The 23,223-nt window shown below is 44.3% G+C and overlaps 1 protein-coding gene across 1 annotated transcript in view; it reads left to right on the forward strand.

The window, feature by feature from the left end:
• Positions 1-112: 112 nt before the first annotated feature.
• The window catches only part of PPP2R2B (protein phosphatase 2 regulatory subunit Bbeta), a 107,473-nt gene continuing 84,362 nt past the window's right edge, over positions 113-23,223 (forward strand). Inside the window, exon 1 of the mRNA XM_026063314.1 lies at positions 113-191. Coding sequence (XP_025919099.1) covers positions 113-191 — 79 coding nt within the window. The remainder of the gene's footprint in view (positions 192-23,223) is intronic.

Here is a 23,223-nt window from a genome sequence, read left to right on the forward strand (position 1 = left end):
CCGGCTCCGAAAAAATCCTCATGGATTGAGGAGGCTTCGCTTTGTTTTTATTTTATTTTTTTTAGCTTTTTTTATGCTTTTATTTTGTCCTTTTTACCATTTTTTTTGGAAGATGAAATGCTTCTCACGCTATCTGCCTTACATCTTCAGACCTCCGAACACCATCCTGTCCTCCAGCTGCCACGCAGAAGGTACGGACCCCCGGAGCTGGGGAGGGGAGGGAGGGAGGGCGGCGGGGGAAGAGAGCGGGAAGGGAACATGACTTGCCCAAAGCTCTGCTGACATTGCCTTTTGCAGCTAATACGTGACGGTGCTTGCTGGCGTGTGACCGAAATCAGTTTCCCCTCGCAGAAAGCAGGGGGAAGCTGTTATTATTAGATCATTGTTTCTCAGAGGAGAAGGCTAAAACTGTTTGGAAGACATTTGAACACTTAACAGAAAATGATTCTGTTTATTCCTGTAAATGCTTATTATTTTACTATCAAGTTTGCACTAGCTGTGCAAACAGGCAAGCAGCAGGACCAGCTTTAAGGAAGACTTTCTAGTTATTGTGCTGCACATTTTACAGCTTTATGCAATTTTTAATCATAGCTTTTAATTAATTTGTGTGTTCCCTAGAAAATCAAAAAATCAGATCTAGTAGTTCCTGYATTTGGGTATCTGTGCTCTTTCACTCCATTTGGTAAAGCCTGTTTTCAGGTCTCAGCAAAAACAGTTCTGCAGCTATTTGGAGAAATGAAGTGTTCTTAACAGTATTTGAACTTTGTGTTTTATGGGCAGGAATGCAAAGTATCATGTCTGGAATTTAGTGAGCCTTCACTCAGACCTCTTCCATAGAGAGTTCTCTTTCATGCTGATTTGTAATCCTGTCTGATATGACTGTGTGTGTGTTTGCTCTGTGTGAACTATCAGACAGTTTTGGGAATCACCTACAGTCGTTCCAACAGCTCAGCAGCATCAAAATTTCACACCGATGTTACTTCCCTATTTGGAGTTGCAGCACTTTTTCTCATGCATCCTAACCATATTTAGTTTTTGAGGTAAACCCGCTTGTTTGACAAAGTATGGCTAATCATACGTGRCGCTGCCCTGACCCCTGGTACCAAGGAGGAATTAAGAACCAAACCCTGTTTTAAGTTACGTGTGGGAAAGGGTCAGTATTGCCAGTGTTGCTTTGGGATCATTCGAGCGTTGCACAGCGTTTTGTGCTCRTGGAGCTGGGCCGCGTGATGCTGTTCTGCGTCGCCTCTGGGTAGYGGAGGGTGGAGTTTGGCCCCGTGCAGGTTCCCAGTGCTAATTTCTCATTGGTGCTACAGGAAGGTTGGCTTCGCAGGTGAGAGGGGATTCAGCRCTGACTTGACCCATCTGATTTATTTTAGAAATCAGTCCGGGGGATTCTTAACGTCAGATATTTGATTCCTTGATATGAAAGGCCAAGGTAGTAGAGAAGAGGGGCGGTGTTTGAGTTTTGGTCCTAAAGAGTTTCTAGTGGTGCTTTTTGTAAATAGCTGTTGTCAAGTGAAATAATTTGTAGTGGGTGGGCAGCTTGAAATGTGTTCTGTTTACAATTCTTTGCCTTGTTTCATACATTGAGGTACTTCAAATTTAATTTATTTTTGAAAGTGGAAATTAACATTTCTCTGCAGCATTTACGTAAAACACTCCATCTGAAAAATGTTTCAGTTTTGATGTATAATCTGCAGTGTATGTAGGACAGCTCTGTAAGATAGCCCCTTTTCTCTGTATTCAAGCAGTGTGACTGTGCAATCACATCACTACCTGACACCATATTGTGTTAAAAAAAAAAAAGCTTTTGTAAAATTCACTGATTTGTAAATGGGGGCCTTGATTTTGCACTTGTGTGGGGGCATGTGATTTTGGGGACTGCAGGAAGACAAGCTGCTCTGTGGCGTGTTCTCACTAAATCATGCTGAAACTTTCCTGTTGGGAGGGAGGGCTTTGAGGAGGCACTGGAGGACTATCAGCATGCAAGAAATTAAATACATAGTCTCACTTAAAGCATATGAATTGTCAATTTGAAAGAAACCCTAGAATAGTCCCCTGTATGCCCAAACAGGCCAATGAGTTTGAGCATCTCCAAGAATTTCGTATGGACAAAGGTGAGTAAGGAAAGTCTGCTTTACAGTGGACTTAATCAGCGGTGAGCGTACCCGGTGAATCCAAAAGTGATTCAGAGGTATGCCTTGCCTTTGCAGAAACACCATTTGAGCCACCTGTTTTCTGTCACCTGAAAACTATGGGAAATAAGTGGATCAAGCTGAACGTGAGAATTCACAGTTCGACCCATCTTATTTTTGGATTTACTCCCCTTGAACACCAAGATCAAAGTTGCACCTCCTATGCAGAAAATTGTTTATTCTCATCCGTACTGGGTGTTAATTAGCATAGGCAAAGGGGAAATCCAGAAAACTTGTTTGAGGTATAACACTGCTAGAAGCAAAGCAAGGAAGAGTGGTTAAAAGTGGCATAATAAGCAATGTGAGCAAAGAACACATGGGAAATTCTGGAATAAAACTGTAGCCATCTGATGATTTCTTAATAAGGAAAAAAACAACCTTCCTGTTATCCAGATTTCTACATACTCATTCATCTAATTTAAGACTATGCAAAGATTGAGTTAGCAATCTCATCCATAACCAAAGTAAAAACCTAAACAAGTACTGTAGGGGTGTATGCCCATGGCTCTTTTGGAGAAGATCGGCTTCAATCTCTGCCCGCTGTGTGGATCTGGTTAAAAAGGAGCATGGTGGGGGAACACATCGCCTAGGTTCCTTCCTGATTACCTGACCAAGAAAGTGGTAGAGCTGAAGATACAGCATGGAAAGGTCAAGCCCAAAGGACTTAATGCATTAATTTAGCCTGGAGTGCCATCATCTACTGCTATTTAGGTTGCTATACTTTGGTTCAAGTGGAGGGTATGGACATTTCTTTTTCCCCTCTGAAACCTATTGGAATAATTTTATCTGCTTAAAACAACTCAGACTAAATCTGGAGTTCTCTCTTTGAAAAATACCTTTTTTTTAAGATTTCTTTTGTTTTCATTTTGACTTTGTCCAAAGGCACTGCTCCTTAAGATATCCTGAATAAGTCATTTTTGGATTTTTCTACTGGAATAAGTAATTCAATGGAGAAGCAGACCTTGCTGTTTTAGGGGAGGTCATATGAGACTACTGAGGAAAAAAATTCAAGAAAGAATACCACACTGGTGTTCTATTTATTCTTATCCATTACAAAAAAATACATAAAAGAGACATGTACAGAACTATTTCTCCACCAATTACCAGATGCATATCATTAACTCAGGGTGAAACTGGGGTCTGGAGAGTTTAAATGACTGTGCAACAGACCAAATAACTAGCAGAACTGAGAAGAGAGCCTGGATAAGATGCTTGCTCCTGCTTCAGGCTTCTCGGAGTGGCTAAAAAGGCCAGTATAGCATATAAAAACCCACAGTATAGTGTGTCCAACAGGAGCAGGTTCTAGTGCTTGTACCTGCATTTTTTGAGTAATGAAGTTGGGATATGATATCTCTTATTCATTCTCAGTGGATTGCAAATAGATACACAAATGAAAAGAAATAACTAACATTATGACTGGCTAATGCAAAACAGCTGTATACAGTGTAATGAAATCATATTACCATCCACTGCAGGTAGAACTGTGGTATCAACCTTATGGTTGCTTGGCCTGTTTGAGAGACGTCTGTCGGAGCACAGCGTGCTCAGCGCTGCTTCCTGCCTTGCCAGTCTTGCTGGATGAAGCAGCAGCGCTTCAGGGACCACATGCAGATACTGCTCAGCCCAGTGCACAGCCTAGGCGTTCCTTGGCAAGTCTCTTAGCCGGGTTTTGCTCCGCAAACAGACAAAGAACAGGGTAGCTGAGCCTGTCACAGGGGAGGCTTCTCCCCTCTTTCAGTCTGGCAGGAGCATCCTTCTGTTTTCCAGAGAGGAGACTCCCTCCTGCCTGTGCATCACCCTGTGCTGTGCATCACCTGTTCCTCTAGACACGCTTCTGGTCTCTGCTCCGTCCAGGCTGAAACTCGAAGTCTGTCAGCTCAGCTTGGTTCCCTCAGATATGTGTTGTTTTTCTGCAGAGCGGAACCGGCGTCCTTGCAGGGCAGGTTCTTACAGGACCCAGGACGTCTCTGATAAACTGTCCTGTCTGACCATGACTTTGTGGAGAACATCTCGTGGTGCCTAGTGCATTCCAGGCCTTTGTTCTGGAGCTGAGAGTAACCCCAACAGCAGTAACTTTCTATTGTGGTTGAAAATGGTGTGTGAGAAATGATCTGCAAAACTCTATTAAGCAACAAAATTATAATTTTAATTTAAATTTTGATAATGGCACATGATGGTCTAATGTAAGATTTGGTTCGGAAACCCTGTAGCAGAGCCCCAGGTAGGGCAGGTATTCTCTGTTACCTTGCTATAAGAATTCTCTTTTCTTCATTCATCCCAAATTCCCAGTGGTACAAATGAGAGGTGTAGGTTCAGCAGAGAACCTGGAACAGAGAGCAAAGACCATGCGCCAAGCTGTAGCAAACCTGAAATTCAGGTATGCTTGATTATCCATTTCAGCCTTGCCTGTGAAATGGTTTTAGAAGGTTGCAACTGAATTCCTGTTTGTTTCCTCACAGACCAGTTTGCTGTTCTGCCCCACTTTGCTGTGAAGTTACAACCCTCAACTTGCAGTAGTGCTATCAGTGGCCATGGAAATCAGTGCAGCATCATTATTTCATCATTACAGCAGATCTGTTAGATTATGATGAAGAATGTAGAAGGAGAGGGTGCATCTGGAGAAAGCCGGTATGATCTACGTCTTAGGTGCTAGATGTGGCATGGCTGAGTGAGCAATATACTGGCTTGTCTCAGTGTTGGACCAGTGATCCCTTACAGACGAATTCTGCATTAAGTAGCTTGACTCATCTGACAAAGATCAGGGCTCCTGGATTTTGCTCTATATCTGCCGGGGAAAAAATATGCATACTTAGCCAGCCATAGAAACTGATGATTACAGTCATAAAACAATCTTTTCAGCCTGATTGAAAGTCCACAGTTAAGATGTGTTTAATATATAAATATCAAAATCAAGTGAGGTTTGTCAGTCCTGAAAAGGTGTTTGAGAACTGTTAAGTATTGGTGTCACTTAAGGAAACCTTTATTTCTGAAGCAGTTTTACATCAAATATAGTTGTTCAGCTTTTTTTCTTTTAATACAAAAATAAGTGTAAATACAAAAGAGTTTATATCTTACACTGTAAAAGAAGGTGGTTTCAGAAATAAAACTTGATGTGAAGAGCCAATCAATAAATATTAAAACCATTTTAGACTATGAACATTCAGGACGTTTCTAATATGCAGTGTTATTGCGATCAAATGCAAGATGCTCACGGTCGTCCAGAAATACCAGTCCTCCTCACACCAATGTGTGCGACTTAAGATTCAGTATTGTGTTTTGAGATCTTTTGCAAATATTGACTAGTTGAGCCTTAATGACACAGCTCAATGAAGCATTTAAACAGGCGTTTAACATCACATGTTTAAATTCAGCCCTATTCAGCAATGTGTAGAAGCATACACTTGTATCTCATGGACTCCAAAAAGGTATGCCTATACTTAAATAAGAGTTTGACTGAATTTGAGTCTACAGTACTACTCTTTTTTTACCCTGATTGCTACTCCTGCACTGTATTTGAATGAGGAGTATTGCTGAAGAAAAACATTTCTTGAGCTATTACATAAGATGAAAAACAACAATTTTGATTTGCCGTGTTCTTGTGGTGGTGTGTGCATTGAAAAATCATCCAAATAGATCTTTTGATCACAGAATATGCACTGTGAGCTATTTATCATTCATGACTYGCCAAAGAGGGGTTCAGTGAGAAAGGGGCTGATATGTCAACAGAATTGTATTTAAGTTAGCATCAGGTTTGCTTAGAACTGTGGATAGGCTACAGCAGCTCATTGACTTGGACTGTGTGTTTACAAAACACAGATTTCGGAATAAATAAATAAAAAAAAAATCAAAAACAACTAAGTGTGATTTTTAGCACAAGTTTTTTGCATTTCTGCAGATGTTTGTCTCAAGGATATCTAAGATCATTACAATCCTTAGTTAAGTAACGTTCAGGAAAAAAGCCTTTGAATTACAAAAACAATATCCTTTCCTACAGATGAGGAAATAAGCACAAAGAAGGGAAGTGAGATCTCTGAGGTCATACAGTTGCCCACCTTTTAGTCATAGATATGTTTTTCCTCTAGAATTTAATGGAACAGAAATGCATTTCTTTGTCCGGTTTTCTGAGCAGAGTTGTGAAAGGTTGGCCGTTCTGCAGAAGTATTAATTCTTTTGGATACTGTGATTGACATTTAGGCATGCAACACTTTTTTCCTATCCTTAAAAACTTTTTAATGTTCCTAGGGAATCTTTTCTTGCATTATTCATTTGAAAATCAGACCAATACCATGAACACATTTTCAGTAACATCTGAAATTTTTCAAATTTGATTGACATTCAGTTTGAGTTAGACTGAAGGTCTTAAATCACTTTGTATTTTACAYGGGCAAGTGTAGCTGTTCTCTACAGTTTTGTGTTCTCTGTGCAATAGTATGTTAGTTCTGTGCAGACGTGAATCTGCAAGCAATAGAAATGCATCTGCTTTCAATTCATTCACTAACATTGCTGTTAATAAGAATTATTTAAATATTAATGTTTAATATGAAAGACTATCAAGTGTCTGAACTTACTGCTGAGGTATAGATACAATATTTTTTATTGTAACAGACAATAATGTGTGTAATGACACACATTTGATACAGCAATGCAAAAAATTCTGGACAACGCAATGAAAACACATTCAGGAGTGCTTATGTAATGGTATATGTCAAAGAACCATTGCTAATTCCAAGCTAAGTTCAAAAGAAATAGGTTATTTCATTAAACTGTCATTTATTCTCCTGTATTTCCTTTTTTATAGTTGCTGATTACAATTACGGCTTGTTGATTTTCTCATTAAAGTTTTCTGATTAACTTAGTTTTTCTTTGTGTTTGTGAACTTTGGTTTTAGGATTTACAGATGTTTGTCTCCTGCTGAACATCTTGGACGGTTATTAGCTATAGCTTGTGAACTGTGCACTGCAGCTATTTGTCATTCACAGGTGATTACTGAATTGCATTGTATTGGATGTGCTTGTGAATTAGAATATGTGCACTTTTAAAAGCAGAGAATGGAAAATCTGAATCTTCTGTATTTTTTGTGGTTTGGTAGCCTGGGCTACAGATAACGCTCCAATGCATTTATACACTTTTGTAAGATGGTCCAGGCCTCTAAGTGCTTGCAATCCACAGAACTCATAAGTAATAAATATTCTTGTCTATATATAAATTTCCTTGTTTTCATGAGAATGATATAGATATTTGTATGGAGAAGAACCTAACATTTCTGTGTGAATTTTCCAAAGTAAAATGGAAATAGTGTGAAAATAGGTCAGAAAAGCTGTTTGATAGTGAAACATCCATAAATATTGATTCTGTTAACTCTAATTACTGTATCAATGTAATAATAAACCGTGGCACTTCTGTAACAGTTTATATTTCCCAGGTGCTTTTGCAAAGTAGACTTTTCTTTTCCTAGTTGGGACTATAGACAACCAAAAAAAAAAAGTATCCACTGAGCATAATTCAGGTTAGGACAAGGGTTTTGGAGTTTAGTTAGTTCTGTGCATAAGCTGAAGCAGTATTGGTACAAGCAATAAATTTAGTGTTTGTTCAGCACCAACAAGTCTCAATATCTCTTGATTTAAAGAATTCAGCAGGAGTCTGGTGTAATTTTACTACTCTTACCTGCACATTCATTAGTCATGCAAATAATTTAGAGTGACTAAATCAAGTTGCTTATAAAAAAATTATGGAGGTAGTACATTATGAACAGTGCAAAGCCAAGCACAAAGTCTGTAATTATTAGTGTGGAATTTTGATGCTGGCTAGTTTTCTTTCTTATGGGGGAAAAACAACTTCACGCTGTACTGTGGATAAATTTCTATTTGACTGGGAAGTAAAAGAAGTAGAAATAAAAAGATGTGTCCCCTTACAGAAAACCTCCTACATCAGATGTACCCAAGTCTGAGACAATGCATGAAGAGTACAGTAGGCTTTTCTACGTGATGCAAACAAGAAGGAAGAGTAGCCGCTGGTAATGAAGGGTTTTGAAACTCTGCCATGCTTAACCTTTGCTGCTGTCAAATGCAGGTGGCAGAGGAGAAATGGTAGTAAAATGTGACTCATGGGAGAGAACAATAAGTGGCGTGGGGGTGCAGAGGAGAGTCCTGAATCACAGCTGCAGAAAGGGAAAACAAAGGATTTGCTGTACAATTACCACAATGTGTTATCTGGGTCTGAGTGTCAGCTAACAGCTCAACTGTCTTTATTATGTTACCGTCATGGCTGCACTCGCTGCCCTCCTGGATGCGTATCTGGCACTTCTGTTAAAAACTCTGGCTTTTCTGGGGATGCGTTCGTTAATGTTTTACCCGTTCAGAATTGTACTCGGTGGGACCATTGGCACAGAAGTCTGGCATTTGGAGGTTATCTAGCAGGATGAGCTGTACTTACTGGTAGCATTGATACAGTACAATGATTCTTATAAAAGACTTTCATCCATGCTAGGTTCGTTCTGGAATCTTACTTCCATCCAGCTGGTCTCTAGGCTCTTTTGATTTAGCAAGAAATGAATGAATAAATCAGCTTGAGGTTTTTGAATGAGAGGAGATATACTGCAGAAAACTATCACGCTGTGTTGCTTCTCTCAGGATTTAAGTGATGGTATTAAGAGATAATTATTGAAGTTAACATGGAAATGTACACTCAGAAAATGATAAATGAGGGAAGGGCTGATAAGAACTCAGGAGATCTTTTAGTTCAGCCTTCTGTTTGTTACAGGCTCAAATGAGGCAGATACTTGACAGGTACTAGTCAAACGTGTCTCACACCTCTAAGGATGCCACCTCGCTGTCTTTGCTGGAAACTATTCTAGTTCTGAGCTGTTTTTATGGTAAGTGCTCATATATATCTAACAAACTGTGTCTGACTGTAGGTTAAAATGATTCTCGCTCTCCGGTCTGCAACCTGCAAAAAAGCTGTGCAGCATTGTACTTATGACAATGTTTTATGTAGAGTCTTTCAGTCAAATCCTCTGTTTTAGCCTGCCCTTAAAAATGACGTTTTCTGAACTGCTTATTATTCTTGCTGGGCCCTTCTATTCTCACTTCATTAGTCTGAGATACCCAGGAAGGAAGCTGGTATCATAACCAAGAGCTTCATCAGTCCTTAGTAGAGGAGAATACGTGTCTCCTGTAATTACTGCACGGCAGCTGCTGATCTGCTGCAGTGTGCTTGTGTCTGACATGCGGGCTGATGGTCCTCTTAACTCAAATTCAGTTTGTGCTCTGCCATAACTCCAGTTTCCTCCCGTTTYGGTGAATTTTCCATGTGCAGAGAAGGAATTCTGGCTGAAGTGCTAAATTTCTGTATTGCTGAATATGTAGTCAGTCATACGCTGTCAGGGCTGTGTCAGATAATAGCCTAGACTGTGGAGAATGAAGGTTTGTTAAGCGTTGGCTATTTTTTTGAGAAATATAAAGACCAGTCCACGTTTTTTTTTTCCCCTGACCTCCCTCTGGAGATCTGGGTTTTCTCTGGAAAAGAGAAATCCTAAAGCAGGGCGACAAGCAGAAGGGTGCTGAGGAACGCGGCACCGGTCGACGGTGCCTGACGCCCCTCGCCGCCTCGGGCCGGGTCTCGGGTGCAGGGCACAGGCGCCCCCGGGCGTCCCGCAGCCCGGCCCCGGCCTCGACGCCCCGGCTCCTCCCGGGAGCCCCGGGGAGCGGAGCGGTGCTTCTGCCCCGGCGCTTGGTGCGCAGGGCACCCCGATGCGGGAGCCGGAGGGAGCCCCAGGACCCGCTCTCAGGGGCTCGCGGCGTCTGGGCGGAGAGGTGGGACGGATGCCCTGTACTGGGAGGCTCTGGTCGGAGCGCGGCCTGGCGGAGGGTGAAGGATGCGTCTTGCGGGCCCTGGGAGCGCTGGGCTGCGCAAGGGAAGCGAGAAAAGAACCCCCGCTTTTGCTTCAGGTGGAGGACTTGGGGCTGCTTAGGGGATTCTGGTTTAAATTCAATTAATGGTCAAGAGCAGTGAGGAAACCAAAGTAAAATTTGTAAGCGTTTATTCCTTCTGGATCAGAAGGAGGAAATACGYTGTTTAAAGCAGTGGGAAAGTCCCTCGGGAGAAATGTGTAAATCTCATCCTCGATATGTTTGCTGCTAGTTTAGAAAGATAAAATTGCACAATCCAGGGCAATTAGAACTAGCAGAACAAGTAGTGCGTCTTGTGACTTATTGGTAGAGCCTGTAGCAAAATTTCCCTCAAAACATCTTGTTGAAAGAAATGCTGAAGTTTAAAAAGTTTTTGTAAAGCAAGCTGCTTCTCCCCACCCTCTTTAAAATTTTAAAATAAGATTAAACTGTTGTCATTTTCACTACTTTTTTTTCCTCCGGGGAGAACCTTCACTCCTTGGTAGGCCTTTTAATGTTAGCATCTAGGGTAAAATTAATTAAAAAGCATACCCAAGAGCAGAAATTCTGTCTTTGATGTGGCCAGATATGCTCGGTACGTATGTAAACCTGCTGTAATTGCACAGCAGTCAGCGGAGTCGCCCCAGACTCCCTTCGTGGGAACGGAGGTCGGAGTCGGGCACCGGCGCCTGCTCGGCGCTGCTCGGGGAGCCTGGCGCGATGGCTGGTGCCGCAGCGGTCGGTGCCGCGGCCGTGCGCCCTGTCCCTGTCCCCGTCCCAGCTCGGTCCRGCGGGGCAGCGGCGGCGGCCGGGCCCCCCAAGGGGCGCGTGCTCCTGCACCCCGCTGCCTCCCTCTGCGGCGCGGAGCTCGTCCCGGGGGGGCGAGACCGGCGAGGTCTGCGACGCGCGCGTGGGGAGCGGGCCGTGCGCCAAGCACCCTCGCCTGTCGAGAGCAGCGTGGTCGGCCGAGATCCCGGTAGACCGCCCTTGGAAGGGCTCCGGGGGTGGTGCGGATGCCCCCTGCCTTCTGCTGTTACTGCTGCTAACAGCCTATAGTTGCCCTGATAACGCTGCTTGGGCATTTTCCACTTTAACCTGCCAGCCCTGACCTAAGCGTATCACTATTTGTCTTTCTGAACAATTGCTCTCATGAAGCGCTTTGAGTGTGGAGCATCCGTTACTCAAATATTTATGGCCGTATTGCACCAGAGCTGAAGAGAAGAAAAGAAATGAAAAGGCAGTCTAATAAAAAAATCAATTGGGCAAATATTAAATATTTGAGAATAAATGTTTCTTTCAAGGCACTTGAGCAGTGACTGGCATCAGTGTCCAGGGACGACCGTGCGTGCGTCGCAGCTGCAGCAGCGGCACAGGGCCCTGATTGTTAGCGGCGGCACGGGCRAGGGCGAGCACCAAACGCCGCGCCGTGGCGCAGCCTAGCGCTCCTGCCTCGCCGCGGGCACAGGGACTCCTTGTCCCTGGGTCCTGGTCCTCCCGCAGGGCTGGCGCTCTGCCGGGCCGCGTGGGCAGGCACGCGGGTGTTATCCCGAGGGATGCCGGGGACACGGAGCGGGCACCCCCGAGGCTTGGCAGCCGTGTCTCAGCGCGGCGCCGCTGCTGCTGCTGCCTGGTCGCCGCAAGGGGATCCACCAGGAGCTCTGCATCGGAGGCAGCACGTGTCTCCTCCTGCTAGCAGTTTAGATGTGTGCTGTGGGGAATTTAAACAGAAAGCATGTCTACATTTAATCTTAAGGAATTGCATGTGCTTCCAAGTCACAGACTGTACGTACAGAGAGCAAGAAAGGACATGGACTGATTTTGATCTGTGCTGCTTGGAGATGGAGAGAGCAGCTCCTCTGTCTTCCATGGAGTAGCGCCTGTGCTTTCCTGACCCTGATGCACGTCAGGTTTGGCTTCATTAGCTGTGTGCACTGGGAGTCGTGCAAAATCACAGCTGCCTTTAACTAGTGCTGCTCAATGCATCAGCAATGCTGCCTTGCAGGTCTTCTGGACTTGCTTTGAAGATGTGGCAAGTCCTTGTGTGTCGTCTTAAACTTTACATCTTTGTGTTCAGGTACATGTAGGCTCTGTCCGTCATTCAAGTTTGTACACATACAGGCAAATACATTTTACAAATATGCGTCCTGTGGTCTTTATTCAATACAAGTATTTGACAAAGGCTAAGCTAAAAAAGGTCATACAGCTTCTGCTTCAGCATATGAAGTCTGGAACTAATTGTTGGTTCATTTAATGCAATTACTTTAAGGAAGTTGATCTGCTGCTTTTGCAATAAATTCACTTTAACTTTATAAATATGAAGTGTTCATATTGTTCGCTGCTCAACTGATAAAATTCTTTATGTCAAGTTAAGCAGTAAGCACACTTCCAAGTAATCAGTGCTGTTAGTGAAACTGACTTTTAGCTCAAAAWTAAATACTGTTTTAGTGAAAAAGTATACTACATAATGAAACCTATCTTTAAGTAGAAAGATTATTTCTTGGATCTCTTGATACTCACAGATTTCAGGGTCATTGAAAGAACAAAGATTTGAATTTCCTTTAAAATTAAGGTATTTAGAAATTATATGAATTCCCAGAGTGTTTGTATGACTAGTTCCCTTGCTAGGAAAGGSTGCTAAAGAGTATAGCAATTCATCTGTTTGAGTATCCCTGAGATAACTATCATTCTGTTTTCTCTCAAGCCTTTAACAGTTCTCTTTTTTTCTTCATTTCTCAATTTTTTGCAACCTTTGAACTGGCATTTTTTTTGGAGGCGCCAGCTGAGGGAATATGAAGGCCAGGATGTTTAATCACTGCATTTGAGCCGATTTTAAAGCTTACCTCAAAGGTGCCCTTAAGCTAGAGGGTTAGCTTTTTAGGGGTCTTTAACATGAAAGCAAGCCAGAGGCACCTTAAAACTAAGCTCTTTACCTTAAGGGCACCTCTAGGCTAAGCTTTTGGCCTTTGGAATATTTTTGAGTGATACATGTTAAAACCAGAAATAAATATTTCCTCATATTCTCCAGCCAGCAGATTTCTCTATGGTTGACCACAGAAAGAAAGTTCAGGTATTAATTTTACTGTATATCTTACTAAGATCTTTGGAATAAGCTAAGTTTATGAAAGAAAAAGCCAAACCCAAATGACGAAAAGACTGTCTGGGAACCGTTTAAAATCTGTTTTAAAGCTTCTGGTCCCAGCTGTTAAATTGTCAGTTAAATGGAAGTCTCAGTGGCCAAATTCAGGGTGGCTACCTGATCTGTGCTTAGTGTGTATGTCCCCTTCTCTGGCTTCGCACAGTTTCTGCTTAGCTGCTTTGCGGAGCAAAGTGTAGCCTGGTTGCCTGGAGTACTTTTGGGAAGGCAGGATCCCACAGCCAACATCTTTGGCTTGGAGTCAGCCTAAAATAGCCAATTTTTCTGCTCATTCTTTTTTGCTGAAGTTAATTTTTATGATGTACCCTATACTTGGCATGGTATATCAACTTTGTCCTAACCGTGTTGACCGCAAGCGTGTTTATTTTTCTGGTGAGTCATTCTGATGGCTTTGACCTGAGCTAGGTCAGGCCAACAGCAATTGGGAGCTTCACTGAAGTCTGTGAATTACCCTGGAGTAAAACCCACATAAATTAAATCGGAAGCTGCATTAATACTACAGAATGGCATGTGCATTAGAGGTACATTAACATTGTGTAAGTATGCAAGTATACTGCATGCTTTGGTGTAACTAATAGTCTATAATTATATAAAGAGAAGCCATTAGTTTAAGGCTGTTGGAGTGGAACACTGAGTTAAGTTTTAGCTTTCTACAGTAACTGTTTAATTTTTCAGTCTGAATCTTGGATCAATCCTTGCTTTTTAGTGAAGAGTATTAGACTTCCTCTAATCTCAGTTCTTACATTTTTCTGAATTTGCATCACATGCAGGAGTCTAACTGCCTGGTCTGTTCTTTTCATAACAGTAATTGAAGTTAATTTTGTGCAGCCATGAAAAAATGGATTGTTGCTAGGGGAAGAGAATCAAATTCCTTATCCAGAATACTAGGCATAGAGTCAGAATGAGATGTGGTATATGAAAACCTTTTTCTCCTCCCTCTGAATTTAAGACCTTGTTTCTACTAAGTCCCTTTCTATTTATTCATTTGTATTTGCTCCGTGAAGGTTAAATCACGTAACATTGTCCAGTTCCTCCACCGCTATTAGCAGCGGTTCCTGGGTGATGCCAGACATATGGCGAGGGAAGTGCTACGGCAAGGGAGAATGGAAAGCCACATGCCCATGTCTGGTCGTCTTTAATAGAAGAAATGATAAACGTTGTCCAAACTGGGTATGATGGGGAAGCTCTGATAAGCAGTCGTGCTATTCATGAATTGGCAAGATGCCCAGTTCTATAGCTGCCAGATTCAATTATTGGTATTTAGGCATATCGGTAGTGCAGATGGTTCTGTTTTCTCCATTAGGGATGATTGGTGCACCTGCATTTTTGTTGTGATAGTTCAGGAGCTGGAAGTATCTTTGCTTGGCTATGGTGATTGCATTTGCTTTGCCTTTTTTCTTGCTCCATTTGTCCATTTCAAGGACTTTTAGGAAAAAACAACGTTTTTCCTTAGTTACGTGTATATTTACAGGGTTTTATTTTGCTCTCTGCTACCTTCAGAAATTTAAAGAAAAGGAAAGAAACTGTTTCAGCTGTCAAAGAGATACAGAGCGTTCTTGTTGCAATTATGCTTTTCCGTATAATTTTTGCCATAGACGGTAAGGGTAAGATCCATGTGTTTTGTTTGAAAGCTGGTGCTCTCAGGGCACTTCCAGTGGGAATAAGGTGTACAAGCCACTTCGAAAAATGCCACTGTGTGTCCTTAGGAACCCAGTTTGAATTCTCTCTCCTTAATAATATGCTAGATTTTGCCCTGTAAGGGGCAAAGAGTCAAAGACGAGAGAGAGAATTCACTCCGGATGACTCCTYTGCGCTTCGTCATTCAATCACAGGCTCAAGCTGCTAGTGCCTCCAGGACAGGTGAGGCTGCACATGCGGCACCCAGCACTGCAGCAACTCTTCCCCATGGCGAGAGGCGCCCGCGGGGCTGGGTGGCACCGGTCCCTCACCCCAAACCTTTTCACTCGGCCACATGAAGCAGCAAAGATTCCCTGCGCGTGATGCTGCCCCGGCCTAGGCTGCTGCCAGCTTGGGTCAGGCGGGTGCCCCACAGGAGGAGGCCAGGGAAGGAGAACGTGGCACTTCGTCGCTCCGGAGGGAGGATCGCTCTCTGGCTTTTTGGCATTCAGYGCCTGGGCGTTTGGAAAACCAGCGAATGCTGCCACCTTTCCTCAGCCTGTTCCTGCTCTCTGGGGATCTGAGTTGTGCATGCCAGTGCAGATCCAGCCTCCGCCTTGGGAAGGTGAGGTCCTGGTGCACGCTGTGGCTGCTCTCCTGGCTTGCATTTCTAAATGTCATTTATTCCACCTTCTAAGGCACATAATGCCGTGGCCCAGAAGACTGTAACAAAATAGACGTTGGAGAAAACTAGAAACTGTCTTTTGATTGTGCTGTCTSCCCCTAGAAAAGCCTGAAGTGGTTGTGCAGCTTCAGTGAGTCAGGGATGCTGCTTTGGCCATGGCCAATTTTGGACGACTTGGAAGGCATCTCTCCAGATGTGCAATGCTGGTAATTGGATTGGCAGCCAGGGAGCCTTTTGCAGCCGTATTTACAGCCTAAAGCAGCATTGCTGTCGCATTCCTTAGCTGCCGCACAACAGGTCTTTCCCTGGCATGTTTTAAACTCAATTGCAATGTGAATTCCACCAGGATTCCCCCAGGTCTATGTCAAATTTTCGGTGTAAATATCTCTCTTGATTTCCTGGAGTTAGCAATTACATCTTGACTGGGAAAGGTCCTCTGCCCATTTCCCTCATGGGATGAGCTGATGTCGCCATTGTAGCTTCTTTGTGCTCGTTGGCTTCTTTGAAAGCGCTGTTTTGTTGGCACCCTGCTAAGAGCAGTTCCCATCTATGAGCATGTAGCGGGCTCCGTTTTGGGAGCCAGTGCAGGCCCTGCTGAAAGTCAATACAAGCAGGGACTGAGGTCTAAGCTACACGTGATGCTCTCATCAGTTAGAGGTGGAATTCTGTAATCAAAACATTCTAAACCTCTTAGTGCAACATAAAGGTGCTTTGTATCGGTAAATGAGCTCTGTTAGTAAAAGCATTATTATATTGGTGTCACAAGGGAAATGTTATGCTACTGTGCTTTTATGGCCCGATGCTGAAGTAGTTGTATATATTAAAAAAAAAAAAAAARTGGAAATTGTAGGTTCAGACAAGGCCCGAGTTGGAGATCAGCTTTTACTGTTGAAAAAGTATGGTTTTGCACTAATTTCCCAAGCTAAAATCTGACCTCATTTATATTCTTCCAAAGCTATTGACTTGAGAGTGGGATTGAAATTGGTTTTAAATTCTCATAAGCATGTTATTGAGCTGCTGTTTAAAAGGAATTAATCTTCCCATTCTATTGGGACCACTCTGAGCTATGTGAATAAACACAGTTGAGGTTGTTCAGGCTTTGCCTTCAGTTCCCTTTGGGTGAGCCAAGGGCAGCCCTGCTGGAATTGCATGGAAACAGTGGGATTTACAGTGATCAGACTTTTTGTTGATTATGGACCAGGAATAAATGGTACTGTTTGGGTTAACACGTCGGGGCATAGATCTCAGATGAAGTATACTTGGGCCAGTCTGTCCTTTTCAGTTTTGCTTATTAGCAACCTCCTGTCCATAAGTGAGGGCCAAGAGCTAGGAAAATCCCTGGACATGGAGTTCATTATGGTAAAAGGGAATGGTCACTGAGCAGGAGACCAATTTGCTGAGTTTTGAATTCTCTGCTAAGTTTTAATTAAAATGCAATTGAAAGGATGGATCTAGATCCGCACTGCCTGGCTAAGTGGTTATTAGAGTTGCATGCTGTTTACTTAAACTGCTGATTAAGGGTATTGCCTAGGCTTTCTCCTGAAGCTTTGTTTCCAGGCTTTGAAGCTGTGCATTTTGACTTTTTTTTTTTTTTTTTTTTTTTTGAATAGATACTGCTTGTTTGCTGGAGACAAAGTGATTCTTTTTTTCGTGTGAGTTGGTATTCTCTCTCTCATCCAGACCTTCCATGTCTGAGCAGTGCTGGTTCTGTTCAGGTTATATTACCCAATAACAGGGGACTGGATGAGCTGGGAAGAAGCAGAAGCTACCCAGGATGCTGTTACTGGGCAGCACACGTATTCTCCCTCCTTGGGGTCTGTTTGGACTAATGAAGGCTTTTAGGAGAGCATGCAGCTCTTCTGTGAAATCATTAAAGCTCTGACAYTTTATGAAGTCCTCCTGTTTTATTCCAGCACAGGAAAACTTGCTGGGGAATATTGTTAGCTGGAAGTTAAGGAACAGTGGCAAGTCATAGAGCAAAAATAAAAAGGCCGGGAAAAACTCAAGATTGAAGTTCTGCCCAACAGGTCTGCTGAGCCTTACACTCTGTAGGAAGCTRTGCTAACTTTGCTCAGAGAGGGGGGACGAACATGCACAGAATCAGAAACCCATTTAAAAAGTCACAGTAAAGATATGGACTTTGCATCCTCATGGGACCATCTGTAGCAATGAGGTCTGTTTTTTCAGGCTTATTCTGCTGATATTGCTGAAATGGGTGCTGTTAGGATGGTATATCTTGGTTTTGTTCACAAGGAAATCTTGTGAAACACACCAGCTCATGTCAGAGAGACTTCAGGAAACCTTCACAGGGTGTTGGAGGCCTTTGCTYCACTACTTGCTGGGGAAAGCCTAGAACCAGGTAACTGGGTGCAGAAAGTACCTGAGTCTTGAGGCATTTAATGCCTTCAACTTTTTTTCTTTTTGTTCTGTTTRAATAACTTGATTGCTTGAAAGATACGATTACAGAAGTGTGTGTAACCAAGTACGTCTTAGCATATTGCACGTGTACCACATGCTTCAGAGCGTGAAAGTAAACGACGTAAAGTGGTATATGGGGTGTACACAGAGTTAAAGGCTTAGGCGCTGCTGGCTGTCAGCTGGGTATTTGGTTTGGTCAGTGAAGTGGCAGGGTGCAGTCATGCTTTCACCCATGATTTGGGTGAATCTCGGTGTTATCCAGCGCCGAGGTTCCTGCTGGTTTTATTCCACTGTGTCAGCAAGAGGGCTAAGCTTTACACCTGCTCGCTGTTTCCAGGCCGTATAGGTRCCTCTGATGAGCAGGGCGGTCTGAGACATGCCTGTGTTTCAAGGAGCTCTGTATTTATCAGCGTTTCCTTGTGTGCATTTCCAAGGGCACCCAGGCGGTGGTGGTGTTCAGTTATGTTCGATGACCGCGAGAATCGGATCAGCCGCCAGGCGATACTCCGCTGTTTCTGGGGTGGCCTATTTGCTCTTTGCTGATGGCAGCAGTGGCAGTGATTCCTTCTTGAGATTGTGAGACAAGTAAAGGGTGGTTGTTCTGTACAGAGCAGGGAAGATCCCTTCTTAGGGTTTCTGCATACACAGATAGGAATCTGGGATAGCTGATTTCTAGAAATCTGGAGTGTTTTAGGATTTTTTTATTTTATTTTATTTTTAGTTTTTAGACAAATGACCCATTTTGAAATCATTCCTTTTGCATTTCATCTCTAAATGATTACCCCTTTACAACACCTGATTAACATTTCCTCTTCTGCATTTGTCCCGTCCTACCTTAACTGTCTGGGCTCTCATGGTGATTTAGGTGGGATTGAGCTTTTGTTAGTGGCTTCAAACCATTAAAACAACTGTCGCCACTGAAAGAGCAGAAAGTGGGGTGAGGGTTAGTAAGTGCAGCTCATTAAATAACGCAAACAACTCGGGCTACGTGGAGTGTGGGAGAGGGCCTGAAAAGGCGGTTGCAGCAAGCAGCACACTTGCTGTGAAATGTTTTTGGGAAAGCGCTCTGAGCAGAAGCACCGCAGTGACTTGTCGGTATTGCTTTTGGGTACAAGGGCAGCTCTTGCACGTTCTGTGCAAGGAGCAAAGCGTCTGCCCGGGTACCCAGGGTTTTGATCAACTTCTATAGCATCTCACTGCTCTTTCCCTCTTTCTTTATTTTTGCCAACAGTCATTCTTTAATAATTCTTTAATAATAAGTGTGGGGTGCAGGGGGTGACGGTGGTGGGGTGCACAAGGCACAGTGGTGGGGTGCAGCGCATTTGTTCCAGGCAGCCCTGTGCTCCTGGAGGATGCTGCTCCAGCTCTGGTTGCTCCCGGCAGAGCCGCAGCAGGAGCGTTCACCCACCRCGTGGCTCTTGCACTGGACGCTGCCCCTGCGCGCACCCGACCTGGGGCCCTTCTCCTGCCGGGGCCACRGACGGGCCGGGGTCCGGCCACCTGCGTGTCTGCACCTCGGGGCTGGGACAGCACTGGATACTGATGCCATCCCGGATTCCCCCGTGTGTTGTTGAGGATTATTTTATCAAAAATATTTTTAATTGCAGATGCCCCATCCCGTCATCACAGGATTTTGCAAACGGTATCTCTCCTCCCCTCGTTCGTGTCGGGAGGTTGCTCCCCATCCCACTCTGGCTCCGATTAGGAACCCCGGTGTGACCATGGGTCTGCAGGATGCCTAGTGCTAAGGCTTCCTGCAATCTGTGTCACCAAACCAGCTCTAGTAAYGGGAAAGGGTAGAATTAAGAGCATATTTCCAAGACTCTAGGGATATTTCCATTATGTGGCTGTATTTTGCTCAGCTACAGATAAGTTCAGCTGTAGCTTCCCAGTGTTCCTGTGTCACCTGTATTTAGTTGGTGCTTAAATCAGCACAACGGTACCCTTCTGTCATCCCTCCTGCTCTGAAAAGGGCGTGTTTAGACAGCAGGGCTGCACACTAGGGCTGCTTTGGAGCAGGGAGAGGAAAAGCAGCTGGCTGGGAAACCTTGTTCTCGGCGGAGTAGATCCCTTGTCTCTTTTCGTGGCTTACTTGAAAAGGAGTTATTTTAAGTGGGTTTGGGGGAGGGCAGGGCGGGGTGGCCTACCGATAAGGAAAGCCCAGGGAAAAGGTGTCCGCTTGTGGTTCGCTCCCCGGACGGCTTTGCCCCGCGCAGCCAGGACAGGCCGAGTGCCCGCTCCGGGCCGGAGCCCCGCGGCGAGGGCGCGCGTTTCCTCTCCCTCGGCAGGCTGCCCTTCAGCGCAGCCCGTGGGCACGGCTCCGTGACTTTGATAGCACCGGGGCACATAAGGCTGGTTTACTCAACTGGGCCTGTATTTTTGGTTGGCAGGGTCAGATGGTAAATATCCAGTGGGAGCCTTCAGCATCCGGATTTTTGTATGCTTCCTCTGCTGAGCCCATCTAGGAATTTCGCAAATTACTGCGTCAGCAGAGCACAGGAAGAGCCACAGGTCCAAGTGCGTTTAGCTTAAGAAGAAACTCGCAAAGACAGTTGTCTGAGGTTTAGCCTTTCTCCTCCCTGCAGTCAGTTTGGCTGAAGCAAGGTCACCAAAATAAAGTCCTAGAAATTATTTAAATGTTTTGATATTGTGGTGAAGCTGTGCAGGTGTAACTGTTATGCACAAAAACCTGTGCTTGCTGTGAAAGCCTGTATTATACCGTTGACTATTCGATAGCAATCTAACAAATTCCATGCTATACTTGAAATGATTTTTCTAATGTGAATTATAAAAGAAAAACAGCCTGCCATAGGCTGATCTTGCTATATTTGGGAAATAAATGCTTTATCAGCTTTGTAAAAGCCATATGGTGGATTTATTCACAATCAGCGGTTCCATTCAAATGCAAGTTCATGGCGTTTAGTAATAAATTTTCCAGTATGCAGCTCAGCACTCTGTTTTTTTTCCTTTTTCCAGCATACGATTTGAGAGCGGTCAGCTGGCTGCGGTTGTAGGCCACCTCTTGTCTAGGCAATGCATATTCAGCAGTATAATTTACCGCTTGTATTAGTGAGTCCTTACAAACTCCTGCATATTTCATCTTCGGTTTTTGTCACCACACAGATTTATTTTTAGTGTCGCTGGCTGCTTTTTTCCTTTCTACGCAGTGTTATATAGCAGTGTGACTTCTTGGCTCAGTTTCCTCTGGAAATGGGGCTTGTCAGATCACGCTCTGCGTGTGAGCGTGTGTCTAAGCGGCCATCAGACCTGCTCTSCTTGATGTCTTCCAGCACTTGCTCCTGCTCCATCAAATTTGGCCAAGAGCAAGGGGTCGGGGACACCAGCTTTGTGCAAACGCGGGAGGAGGGAGATGGTTCCAGTGCCCTCTGCGGGGAGAGCGTGGTCTCGGCATTCGTTTGCGAGAGCAGGGCGTGTGGGTGCACGTGCGGCCGTCGGCAGTTGGTAGATACAGTGCCTGCTCTAAGATGGACCTGAAACATGACTTTTGGATTTCGATCTGAACTCAGACGTTCTCCTAGTGGAAGTAAATGCTAATGTGTAACCACAGATGACTTCTGGTGTGGACTGCTCTGATTTTTATAGACTTGATCCGTGTGAGTACTGAATGTTCGTGGTGGTATCTGTTGAGTGCCGATGACTTTACAGGGACTTTACAGGGAACAGAGGATGCTCGGCTCCTCTTGGCAGCATTCATCTGCTTGCACGACTCAGTCTTCAGTTCATTCATTTAGGATCTGTTCCTGAATATCTGAGCTCAGCAGAACCCAGCCTGCTTTTCTCACTGGATTAACTGTGTTGTGGCTGATTTCAGCCACAAATCTCTTTCCCCTGTGCCTATTCTGGCTGCTCTGCCTACCTGTATAATGACAGCACTTAGCACTAAATGGCTTCAAAAAGATCTTTAAAGCATTAACTAATTAATCTGCACAACATCTTTGTGAAGTAGCTATGCATTATTTAAGAAGCTGGAGAACTGAGAAGGGACTTTGAATGGGGCTTAGAATTTGGGAATTGGTGACTTTGATCTAGACACGCTTCGTATTTAAATTCTGAGCTGCACCATCACGCTATTTTATTTACTCCTTTTGTTGTCTTAGCCTGGAATGGAGTGTTTTTTCATGATAGGGTTATAAGGTGCTATAAAACCCCAGGTTTCTAAAATGTAAGTGAGGGCTTACCAGTCCCAATTCTCTGTCTCACTAGTCAGAGAATGCAAGTAAGCCTGTAAGCCAGGGAATGCAACTGGTAAGACCCTTTATGGGACTCAAAGGCTCCTCGTACTGTCTCTTAGCGCAACTTCCACCCTGAAATACAGCATGCTGATTTGCCTTCCACAATGGAAACGGGGAGTTGTCTGTGGTTCAGGGACCCGCATTTTAAGGTATCGGTGTGAAGCACATCCACAATTTCCAAGACTGTGCATGCAAGAAAAGCAGATCMGTTCCACGTCCAGCTGTTGATATGTGTTTACTCTTGTGCAGGCTCTGTGCACACTTTGATGCGTTCATCACCCAGCACTSGCAAGGTACTTCTTGACAGTGAAGCCTGAAGGGGACTTCAGAGCTAGGGGACGTGTGTCCCCTACAAAGGGAATCCTGCAACAGCAAAGCACGGCCCAAGACCTGCCCGGGACAACCCGCTGAAGAGCGTCCCGTGCTGTTCCTCAGAGCTTGAGTGGCGCGCGCGCCCTACCATCTGGTGTCTGATGCTTGCTGCTGGATGGGCGACATATGCAGGAGMAGGAGGAGAGGGGGAGGAGGCTGAATATGGCCCTTGCTGCGGAGCCCCTGTTCCCTTGGGGAACCTGGTGCATGATGATTAACCAGACGTCTCTTCTTGCTCTCTCTTGGGCACGGTGAGAGATGCTTTCTGGCAGCTGAAATCCCAGGAAGTGCTGCATATATAGAGGCTGTAGTCGGTATAAACCTGTGCTGCCTATATCCCAGTTTCCCAAAGGAGAACATATTTGGCTATTTGGATCACTTATTTAAAAACATTTGGTAATGGGCACATTACCAATCACAAGCAAACCTCTATTTTCCTCTAGAAATYGGTGGAAATGGTGGAAAAGCCACAGGAACAGTCAAGAAAATGGTAGGAGAGTAGTTCACCATCACTTTGTTGCATTGATTTGGCAGCATTAGCACAATGCCAAGTTCAGATTTGTTGGGGCGTTTCCCAGCTCCATGTCTACAGCAGCACAGCTGAGGTCACAGCTGAATCCTCAGCGCCTCAGTTYGAGAA

Source organism: Apteryx rowi, unplaced genomic scaffold (assembly GCF_003343035.1).
Source record: "Apteryx rowi isolate R43461 unplaced genomic scaffold, aptRow1 scaffold_2, whole genome shotgun sequence".
NCBI classification, from domain to species: Eukaryota; Metazoa; Chordata; class Aves; order Apterygiformes; family Apterygidae; genus Apteryx; species Apteryx rowi.